The 12,371-nt window shown below is 34.4% G+C and overlaps 2 protein-coding genes across 2 annotated transcripts in view; one reads left to right on the forward strand and one right to left on the reverse strand.

Annotated features, from left to right (window-relative positions):
* Positions 1-89: 89 nt before the first annotated feature.
* LOC119840468 (oligosaccharyltransferase complex subunit ostc-A) lies at positions 90-777 on the reverse strand. Its single transcript, XM_038367100.1, has 2 exons — positions 540-777; positions 90-465 (listed from the first exon to the last, which is right to left on the reverse strand). Exons 1-2 carry the CDS (start codon positions 676-678, stop codon positions 155-157), a joined length of 450 nt encoding a protein of 149 aa, XP_038223028.1. The 5' UTR covers positions 679-777; the 3' UTR covers positions 90-154.
* A 912-nt stretch (positions 778-1,689) lies between these two features.
* LOC119831863 (SUN domain-containing ossification factor) overlaps positions 1,690-12,371 on the forward strand; it is a 55,457-nt gene continuing 44,775 nt past the window's right edge. The window contains exons 1-2 of the mRNA XM_038355421.1: positions 1,690-1,748; positions 1,829-2,071. Of these exons, the coding sequence (XP_038211349.1) occupies positions 1,690-1,748; positions 1,829-2,071 (302 nt within the window). The remainder of the gene's footprint in view (positions 1,749-1,828; positions 2,072-12,371) is intronic.

Here is a 12,371-nt window from a genome sequence, read left to right on the forward strand (position 1 = left end):
TTTAATATCAATTTTACTCAATTTCCAATGGTAATTTTGTGAATACAATCATTACATATCATTAAAAACATGGTAACTCAAACAATTGGTAGTGAGTATAAAAAAATATTTATTAATATAAATGTTGAAAAAATTGATTCTTACATAAACTAATTCAGTTCTGTAGATATCCTGGCAACTTCATTCTCATGAAAATCCATGTTGTAAAGAACGAAACAAGAATACAGAGAAATGCTACAGATATGAGTAGAATTCTGTTTAATTTTGGAGTTGATGGGTTGTGTGTTCTGTCTAGAATGATGAATCCGAGTCCACCGAGCGAAAAGAGGAAGCTGGACGCCAATCCTTCCATTATGTATTGACCATTGACTCTATTCGGCATAAACGCAACTGGCCGGCTATGTCCATGCTCATCTGTGGTTGAGCCAACGCTAGGAGGTTCAACAATCACGTCATAAATAATACCTGTAACAATACACCCATTTATTGGCATACATAACGTGTACTTTATCTTATAGGAATACAATCACGAAACTAACCTCCCGTTACAAGAAAATACGAGAGCAGCACTAAAGAGAACGTTGTCATAGCTGATGGGGCTTGAAGCCATGATGGCTTTTTGATTTTTATATTTGGAATTTCGAGCACAGAGAACGGTAATGCGAAAAGTGCTTCCATTTTTCGGTAAAGTAACAAAACAAGTAAATTATGCTACTGATTGCAGCGGTTAAGTTTTTGATATGACGTTGACACGATTTGGTTGTCACTTGACATGTTAAATTTCGCCTGAATAAATATAATATGCTGTAAGATACATATATTGAATAATAGATAATAAAGAGCTAATATTGTATGCATTTTGATTTTGAACGCAAATGCATTTTACGAAATAGTGTTAAAATTAATCGATATTAATTGATGGTTGAAAATTTTAATTACATTGTACATATTTATTGGTAAAATATTTAAAATGGCAACATCGTTAACAGTGAACGCCTTAGGTAAGTTTTGAATTTGTATAGTGACATCTATTGGTAATAAACTAAAATAATAAAGACGCTCCATTTTATTTAATAATTTCCCTATTAACATAAAAATTTTAATAATGAGAATGGAAAAAAGGGCAATAATTTTTATGAATAAAATTGAGATCAAGATTTCAAAAAGAAACTGCATTTGGAATTGATCTAATAACTGGTTAGTTTTCGTTGTAACATTCTATTGATTTGTGAAAAGCGACAACTTTGAAAGGAACGTTTTCACTGAGCTTACCAATCAAAGAAGGCTACTATTATTAAATGTTTAAATTTGATTGGTCTATTTCTGAACAACTTGTCAACTGAATTGTTTAAACCAATGGAACATCATAAAGTTTATGAAATAAAATTATTTGATCCAAAGAAAAATATACTGTGAAAAAACTTGGAATTTGATAACTGTCAAATTCATTGAAAATGTTCGCGACTTCAATTCGTCAGTTTCGCTTTTCGTGATTGTGGCCCAGTTTTGCAATTTTTTATGTTTCCAGATGGCGATCAGTGTTATTGTTATTAAAAAAATGTCTTAACGTGATAAATGTGCTTGTGAAATGTGTCTTTTGGTTAAAAATTAAATATTCCACAGAGATGTGCTTAATTTAAATTATTACACAAAAATGAACTGGATTGTGAATATTTTACTTATATTACGATGAAGGGTGGGCTGTGTATCATTTACACGTCGTTATTGACAATTTCGGTACTCTCAAGGTAAGATAATTACAATGTATTAAATTCGAAACAATGTTTTCATTCATATGAAGTTATTAAACTCGTTGGTTTCTTTACAGTTGTGCCCTATTTCTTTTGGTAGTGTCAGAAGCTTTGCAAGTTGATGATATAGAGGCAAAAGTGGACCTATCAGGACTTCACAATGTATCAAAGAAATCGGGTGAAATTGTATCTGGGCCACCAGAGGAGTTGCCAGAGAAACCTCCTGAATCAGATGTACCAGGGGAGCAGCACACAGAGGAAGATGATAAGAAGATGAAATTCCCGGACGCATTGTCTGTGAACTCCGTAACAACTGATGGGTATGTACTAACAATATATTTATTTATGTTCTTGCATCATACTGCACTGTATGATGATTATCAGTTGATAACATGCCACATGTTGGGTGTACTATAAATATGTTAATTGATATTTACTAAAGTGCGACTAGAGGTTTATGAACCAATGAGAACTGAACACCAATATGGATAAACAGAAATATAATTTATTATTCAATACCCTTGAAATTTTTAACTTTAATTATCTTTTATTACATCCGCCCCACTTGTAATAGCTTGGTTTTAAATGAGTAAAAACAATTTAAAAAAGAACCATAAAACTAATTATTTGCAATGACTAAGTAGCTATTGTCAGTATATTGATGTTTTTATAAGAGTGGAATGATACAGCAGTTTCCTACATGAAATATTATCCCTTTGATTTGATAATATAATAATGTCTATGAAGTGTTTGAAAAGTCAGATTAAATAATATAATGAATAAATCACATTGCAAAATCCATTAAAAGGTCTTTGATTTCTTAAGGTCTATCAAATCAAAGATAAGAGAATAGTTTATCTCAATATAACAATTCTGCAATAATGTAATCTAAACTAATGATATAAAGAGGAAGCATTCATGTTTTTGTATGTATGTTTGTAACATTTTCACACATTTGTGTGCTACTGACTAAAATTACTGATTACAAAACTTCTTTCACTATTTGAATGCTTCACTAAGTGACATGGGCATATACTACATACATACAGACTTGTGGTACATATATTATATATATATATATATAAAAATAATTCTCGTGTCACAATGTTAGTTTACCATACTCCTCCGAAACGGTTGGACTGATTCTCATGAAAGGTGCGAATAAATGTGATATTGGGTAGGTCTGAGAATCGGCCAACATCTATTTTTCATAACCCCTAAATGGTTAGAGTAAGGCAGAATAGCGTTTGCCGGGTCAGTTAGTAAGTATATATATACCAAAATAAACAAGCAAAGCTGGGGAAGAGCTCACTTAAACTTGGATTTTTAAGGAAGTTCAGGCTAGGTACTTCATAGGCTTTTAAGTATTTTATCAATGAGCAAAGTAATAAATGTATTACATAGCATTGCTTAGTTTGTCAACATGAAATAGTAAGTTACAAACTTATATTACTCATAATATTATATTACCTTACAAAAACAATTATAGTTACAAACTTATATTACTTATATTACCTCCCGCGGCAGGGGAAGCTAGTACTTAACCTAGTCGCAGGAACAATTTCCTGGCATGATCCTCTTCCCGTGGGATTTCTGGGGTAAAAACTTACCAATGTCCGTCTCCTGGTTCTAAGCTACCTCTGCACAAATTTTCAGTGAAATTGTTTAATCCGTTCATAAGTTATAAATAGTGTAACTAACACCACTTTCGTTTATATACATAGATATCTATGACAATTGTTTTATCTACTATTTCCTCAGGAAATAACTAATTAATTATGTGTTAGGATATTGTTCTCATTCGTGTAGTTGTAATGTTATCTCTTTAATTGGATTTTGTTGTTTTATTGGTCCATTTTTAGGGACATATCCTAAGGGTAAAACCAAAGGGACCTTTTTTTTTAAATTTTACAGTCCAACTGTCTGTCTGTCTGTCTGTTATCAGGCATATGTCAATTGTATAATAATATTTATGAATGTACAAGTATGTTATTGCATTGCAAATTATGGAATCGATTAGGGATTAGACTTCTGATGCAAGCAACTGCATTGCATAGCTATGTTATAAATTTAGGATTTGTTTTTTTATAAACGTTATTGTGTTATGTTCTTTACGCATTTGTGTAATAAGGATGAAAATCCTACACATTCTATAAGAGCTTCGCTTATTGCTAAATAAATATCGCGCACAATGTACTCTTATCAAATACACAAGTATTTTTATAAAACTCATCTCGTGCCAAATACGCGATATCGCTTATCGCCACTGTAACCGGTTCCTTGTTCGAGTTTATTTTTGTAAGTACGTATTAGCTGTACCACGGCAACCGCCACGTCGGAGTGGTTAAAACGTATGCGTTATAGCCCAAAGGTATGGGTTACTGTGAGACAAAAACTCAATTATGACCACACAGTAAGTAGCTCCATCGCAGTATGACTATTAGGTTCCTATTTTTTATACTACCACAGTATACTCAATAAACTTTCTCTTATCTTTCTAATTTTTTTTGCAACAGTGTATACTTAACTGTATTTAATAAACCGGTATAAAACTGGCCTTCAATAAAAGTAAAAATAAATTACGAGTGTTTAACATAATATGCTTATCGTAATCGTTGGATCTGCAAAAAGTTCTCGCTCTAATAATTTTTTTTTTTAGCACGATAAGCATTCGACCGCGAGTATTAATGTCTATCTGAAATCGAAAGTACTGCCTAAATATAGCATCGCGTACTATTTTAATGGTTATTTTAACTGTTTTATAAGTCCGGTGTGTTGAGTTTCGTTGATTTATCGATTATCACAAAAAAACTCAAGTGAAATCTAAATGCCAATACGTGATTAATAAGAATTGCTTCATGCAGTGCGTTTTTTGAAATGTTTTAACTGAATATATTATACATTATATTATAGAAAACGGTTCATATATCATTGTTGTAATATTCGGAACCATTAAGGACGATGAGCGACCATAAAATTATAACAGTTTTCCATTTAAAGGGTTTAAAACTTCAAATCCTTTAATGTCTCAATCGGCTGTGTCAGAAGTCAAGGCTGCGTGCACCAGTATCAAACAGTTTCGCCTTACGTAAATAGTATTGTATAGGGGTTATCAACAGCTTAATTTATTACGTACGTAAGACGGTACGTATTATAATGCGTATTGTCTGATTTATTTCCATACGCACTTACCAAATTCCGTTGTGTCAGTGACATCTATTTAATATTGCACGGTCGAACAGGTGCGTGGTAATGACATCTGGCCAGCGTCGGACACACCCGCCCAAGTGGCATTGAACGTGATTTTTAGTTCCGTATCACATAGATACCGCTCGCAGTGAAATTAGAAAAAAAAAAAATAAATGTAAAAAACATATTGAACAAAGTATGCATTGCATAACATATGGACCCTAGACGCTTAATATAGCTTTCGCTTTCAGGAACCTTCCTGATACAGTATATAGAAAGTTTAATATCTTAGGTATTTATTTCACACAAGCAGCCCATCCCGGCTTCGCACGGGCATAATATGACGTAACTATAAAAGATGGAGACATGCTGTCGGGACATTTTTTATAGATATCGTGATGTGTCCTGAAAAATTGTAAAACATCATTTTGTTCTATCATTAATAGTTTTCGCAGCGTACGCGATTGAATTCACGTTTTGGTTTGTTTTTGTACACCTTGGATTAGATTATTCAAGTTAATTTAACTAGTAAGCATTTCTAATTTTTTGATAATGAAACAGCCTGTGTCAATAGTGTAGCTTGCCAACGGTGAAAGAATTTTTTAAATCGGTCCAGTAGTTGCGGAGCCTATTCATCAGATATCAGAAGCGGTGTGCCTTTATCTTTTTAACCGACTTAAAAAAAGACATTGTTCTGAGTTCGACTGAATTTTTTTTTTGTTTGTTCTTATACCTTTTTCCGGGTTAATATTTTTTTTTAGTACTCCCTTGTTGTGGTCCCAATTCAAATTGGTCCCAATTAAATTATTTAATAATTCGAGTTACTTTATATTTATATAACAGTTATCAGTATCAATTGGAAAGTTATGTAGTTCAATCAAAAACAGATCTCCCGAATTAGAAATTTAATTACCATTACATACCTATAGGCTATACGCCGACCAAAAAAGACTACTCGTTGAAAGACAATGACTCTATCTACTCTATCTATCTACTCTATCAGAATGTAAGGCTATAGTCTAGCCTAGAGACCGGCTTATACAATGTCTGGCCTATGCATGAAATCGGTTACGTAAATTATAATTAAAGAGAGATAATGCGATGGACACGTACGGAAGTTCGGCCATTTAACAATCGAGTGTCCCGGTTGGTTTTATCAGCCCGTATTGGTCGTTATGCGAACGCCTTGGGCCAATTTAAATGGCTTTCAGAAACGCGTAGGTAGGTGTACAGAGTGGACAATCTAGACTGAACAGTTTCTCCGTGTGGTGATTAGTTGGCTGTGCACTTAAAAAAGATTATCTTTTTAATCTGCGCACCCGATTACATTTTTACGTTCTTGGATTTCTTGGGTTTCTTGGGTTTCTTGAAAATAGGCTTACACTAGATAGACTTTACGTTTTTCTATTTATCCATACTAAAATAATAGTCAAGCTGAAGAATCTGTCTGTTTGTTTGAACGCGCTTATCTCAGGATCTGCTCGACCTGCGAAAAATTATCTTTATTATACAAGTGTAATAATTAAATGAGAGGCTAACACCAGACGTCCCTATGTCGCAATATCCCGATCTATGCTTAAATCTTTAAAACTGCGCAACAGATTTTGATGGTTTTTTTTAAAGACAGAGTGATTCAAGAGGAAGGTTTACATGTTAATTATAAAATCTATTATAAACTACTCGGAACTTAACGCGTGCGAAGTCGCGGGCGAAAGCTAATATAAAGATAAATAAAACAATTTGTAACAAGATAATAAAATGTATTCTGCCAATGTACATTATGTATTACATATCTACTTATAATTGATAAGTCAAATGTCATATTAGGGACATTCAACTTGCAAGATTTTGCGTCAAACACACCACACATCACATTCCACGTGCGGCCATTTCAGCTGACTCAAAAATCAATTAATGCAAGTCACAGGCATTTCTAATGATGTAATTTTGGGTTCACATGATACAATAAAACAGAAGGCTATTTGGTATAGATAGATAGATTAGACGTTTATTTAATACTAGCATACCCGGCCACGCGTTGCTGCCGCTGAGTAATAATTAAAAATATTAAGATTATAAATTATTGGGATAATGAATCGAAATGAAAACTATCCTATATCTTACTTAGTTGGACCAAATTACACACAAAATGCCAAATTTCATCAAAATCGGTTGAGTTGGTGAAGAGTTCATTGGGAACATACATCATGGCACTGGATTTTTATATATTAAGATTATTATATATAGATATTAAACGTTTATAATATTACTAGCTGCGCCCCGCGGTTTCACCCGCGCAAGTCCATATCCCGTTTGAATATCGGGATAAAAAGTTGCCTATATGTTATTCCAGCTGTCCAGCTATATACGTACCAAATTTCATTGCAATCGGTTTAGTAGTTTTTGCGTGAAAGAGCAACAAACGCATACACATCCTTACAAACTTTCGCATTTATGTTATTAATATAAGTAGGAAGTAGGATTAGTCGGATTAGACGTTTATAATATTATTATGATTATGTTTGATCACGAATCTAAGAAATCGTCTACCAATTGTTGTCGCGTGTTTTTTGTGCTCTTCGCAAAATAACTTCGAGTATATTTGATATCTCATCGCAGCAAGGTTACCGAGGCATATATGGTAGGTACACGAGCCGGTAGGTTTTTTTGTAATACATCACTGAATAGTAAATATGAATGGTTAAATCTTAAGTATTACTACTATTCACTAAGACAAAACATGAGTCAAGTGCGATTCGGATTCGCGATAAGCTTTCGTACATCGAAGTTAACTTCTAGAAATTAAAAACTTTTTAACGGATTTTAAACGCGATTTACTCATTATATTATTAACTATTTCCCCAGTCTCCCCGTGACCACGCTCGCTGTAAAGTGTTCGAAACGTCGGGTTAATAATATAATGAATAAATCGCGTTTAAAATCCGTTAATAAGTTTTTAATTTCTAAATATGGTCATAGTCTACCCTTTGAGTACGGAACCTTGAAGTCCGGGAAAGGCCAGGATATTTTCAAAATGTTAATTTTCATCACTTAAAAAGATCGCCTGCAATCTGCCGTCTGCCATCTATTTAAGCCATGATAGCAGAACCATCGTTCATACCTCGTTATGCTTGCGCGAAGTCACTTATTGTAATCGAGGCGTTTCACCATGTCAACATCTTTCATCCGCTGTTTAGATGATAGTTTATTGGTTCTGTTGATTGGTGAAATTGGACCGAGTTTCGAGACCATGGTACGCAAGGAACCGTTTCAATATCTGTAGTAGGTGGTAACGATTTGTTTCGGCCGGTCGATGTTTTGTCTACAGCAATATTACTAAGTATGTGGATAATGGATAATCTCATAAACGATTGAATCGATTTCGAGATTATTCTCTTTTATGACGACAATAAATTTATATTTATTTATGTTTGATCCTGCTCAGACTTAGCAAGCAAGCTAGTTAATTATAATATTACATATAGCTTAAGTAGTAATCTAAAGGTGTGTGATAAATTGTATTTAGTGATCCTACTATAATCCTACTTTCTATCCTACTATATATATCCTATCCTACTAATATTATAAATGCGAAAGTTTGTAAGGATGTGTGTGTGTTTTTTGCTCTTTCATGCAAAAACTACTGAACCGATTGCAATGAAATTTGGTGCGTAGACAGCTGGACAGGCAGCATAGGCAACTTTTTATCCCGATATTCCTATGGGATAAGGACTTACGCGGGTGAAACCGCAGGGCGCAGCTAGTGTTTATATAAATTATTCAATCGTCTAAATGCCGGTAAGCTAATAATACTGTATCGTAAAAAACTTATCAATACAATCGATTGATAGTTCAGGGTCGCTGAGAGTAGATTTGTGCACACTTAATATTGTAAATAGGAAACGAGATTTAATGTTTTCGCGCAAAAACCACTGGACCGATTTAAAAAATTATCTCGCCGTGAGCTGAAGCAGCAACTTCACTGGGCGACATAGGCTAGGGTATATATATATATATATATACCACGGGCGAAGCCGGGGCGAACAGCTAGTCAATAATAAATTGCGTAGTAGCTATAGTAGTAACTTTATTACGTCACGTTCAAAGTTTTTCTTAACATTTAGCGCCATTTTTATTGATATATATACAAACAGGAAATCGATGCGGCCATGTTATTTCGATTTTCACCTCGTTTTTTATTGTGTGTTCTTACTAATTATCCTGATTCAAGCGGATACATATCAAAGGAATCATGAATATACTTTTAGCTCTCCTTGAAGTGTGATAGTAAATAAGACGATTTTATTTTATACAAGACGAATTATATTATATTATTTTATACAAGAGAAGAGGATATCAAGATCCCTGTTTTATCCTAAGGGTGCATTTATTCGGGATAAAAAGTATCACCTGAGTCGGCTCATACCTAATCTGTATGTTAAATTTCATCAACCGTTCAGTAGTTTCAGCGTGATCGACGAACAAACATACAAACAAACAAACTTTCATAGTATTTATAATATTAGCGTGATTTCGGTTATATATAATTGGTTGGTATATATCCAGCTATAATTATGTGCAAATTCAAATGTTGAGGGTGAAAGTGGGAACGACGGTTGCATATATCCGTTTGTGCGGCATTGTCGCCGGTTGCGGCCGGCGGTTGTAAATCTTATTGCGAACGCTGGAAGACTTAATTTCCATTATCACGATGCCCTGTCGCGGGCTAAAGGTGAACTGAAATTGTCTTAAACATGATCGGTGGTATCGGTGCGCGTAAGGCGGTGTTCGCACGTGCGTTTTGCTTCTGTTGTACTATGCGTTTATGACAGTGTGCACGTGGAATTAGTTTATCTACACTAGATGGAATATTATTAAGAGGAAACTTTTGTGTGTTTGTAAGGTTTTCACGCAAATATCAGTGGACCGATTTCAAAAATTCTTTCACCATTAGAAAGCTGTTACTTCAGTGTGATATGTGATATGTGTACCACGGGTGAAGCCGGGGCGAATAGCTAGTGGCGAATTAATTCGGATTTATTGAAACCTGAGTTGCAGTAACGGTAGAGCGATTTGATTTTTTTTTATTTGATTAGTAGAGAGACAACGACGTCAATTTAATATTGTAAACGCCTATGTGCGTCATTTGGAAGATAGCTGTGGTTGTAAAAACTATGTAGCTACATCATTTACGACATTCATAAGAAATGAGGATCGTTTATTTTACATTCAATATAATGAAATCATTTTTAAGTACGTTCTATTATAATCCTGTGAATTATATAAAAATAAAATAAAAAAAGAACTTTTACAATTGAATCAACATATTTTTTTAATATCGTGCATGTTTGTAGATATTTTCAAATTTAGAAGCTAATTTATTTAAGACTACTAGATTTTCACTAGAATTATCCGCGTCGCGCGTCACCAGCCGTCCTAAGCGAATGTAACTCTTATCTCAAAGGTCGTAGGGACCACCATTTTTGGAGCCGTTTCACCGGCAGACACACCGCCATTAGAATACAATCGAACGGGCCCGCTGAGTGTTATATTATAATCAGACTTTCCACGGCCCTGTTGCCGTCAAACTGTCTGGCTGACGGTTTTAATAGCTGTGGATGTAGGTAGCTTATATATTGGAAAGTTGCCCTGTTTGTATGCCTCTTTTAATGGTTGGGTTATATTTGTTTTAGATTGTCTTTTGGACCTGGTTTTGGGTGTATTTTTACACGATTTTATTAGCCTCACCTGTATGTATGCAAGTGACTCATTTAGTCTCGATTTGGTTAGTCTCTGTACGGACGGAGATAATTCAAACTCTGTACGCTTATCTAGGATCGGTGACGAAACAATAGTTTTGCGACTTTATCTTAATTATTCTGTTTCGAATCGCCATTATTAAATAAATTTTCTTACGTTTATTCTGTACGTATATTACGTATGTTCTAACAGCGGAGACAATATTAAATTCTATAATTAAAGCTTATGTTTTAGATTTTTTACCATATAATTATTATTTATTATTATAAATACAGAAGTGGGTTATGCAGTTGGTTTTGAAGCTGCTTCTTTCGCTAAAGGTTGCTGATGACTTAAAGTTAAGACACTGTCCGTTAGGCTACACAGATTTTTATTTGATATGCTTCTTATTTTTAAACAAACCCTGTATTCAAGCAAGCAACGTATTCTATTCCATGCTGTCTTCGTTTGATGTTATATAGCAACACTTAAGCCAGTTTTTAATAACCATAGACACGTCGCAAAGCCAAATAAGAGAAGCTTGAATGACACAGAAATGTTCCTTAAGTCGAGCAAATTCGCGGGTAAATATCCAGCTTATTAAAATGACCATAGTTATTTTATTACATATATACAACTAGCGGTAAGCCCCGGCTTCGCCTTTTGTACATATATAGCCTTCCTCAATAAATGGTCTATCGAGCACTGAAAGAATTTTTAAAATCGGACCAGTAGTTTCCGAGATTAGTGCGTTCAAACAAACAAATAAATTCTTCAGCTTTATAATATTAGTATAGATTATACCATACATGGCTATCTACAATCGGCTTGTCTGGGTGTTGACGAGAAAGCGGTCGCGGCTAATGCGGTAACTGCTGCGCCGTTTCCGCCAAGTTTTTGCCGCTAATAAGCTCATGGCGCGCGGCCGTAGGACCTTTCCAAGTATTTAGTACCTATCAAATTAATTGACTCCATCTCTGATAGCATTCGGTTAGTGGTTGAGGGGTGTTTAAACGTCTTTAAAGATCTAAACCTGCATACAAACATATATAGGGACAGACGTAGTGATTGATTATAATTGACTGGCAATGGATTGCTTCATCTATAGATTGTTTAAGATTTTTTATTTTAAGCTTCAATCAATAAGCCATCAATTGGAAATCACGGAGTGGTAGGCCTATTTATGGCATGTATTTAAGTACCCTACTTATTTTTTGTGGCCTCTACGGTTTTTTTGGAAATGTATTTCCTTTCTTTCTTTTTTTTTCCCTATATCGATAGGAGGAATGCTATTCTATTATTTTTGCTATCCGATAAATGCGTGTGAAATATATCATTTAATGTCGAGGTAATTTTTTATTCGATATTTTAATTTTTTATTCATCATTTACTAAGCAATATGTTATTTCATAAGTGAAGTCCCGTGTCCCCAAGTGGGGTATGGGGCAGATGATATTCATCTGTTTCACTGATCGATTTTCTTTATGGACAAGTAGGAGATCAGTCTTCTGTGTCCTGCCAGACCGAGACATCTTTTTTTTTGTCTCCACCGGGATTCGAACCCAGGCCCCCTCGGTTCTACGCTCGCGCGTTAACCACTATACCAAGGAGGCGGTCATGTTATTTCATGTTATTTCACACATTATATGTATAGTTGGATATATAATGCAATGAATCACAGCGCCGCAAGAT

Source organism: Zerene cesonia, chromosome 1 (assembly GCF_012273895.1).
Source record: "Zerene cesonia ecotype Mississippi chromosome 1, Zerene_cesonia_1.1, whole genome shotgun sequence".
In the NCBI taxonomy this organism is placed as follows: Eukaryota; Metazoa; Arthropoda; class Insecta; order Lepidoptera; family Pieridae; genus Zerene; species Zerene cesonia.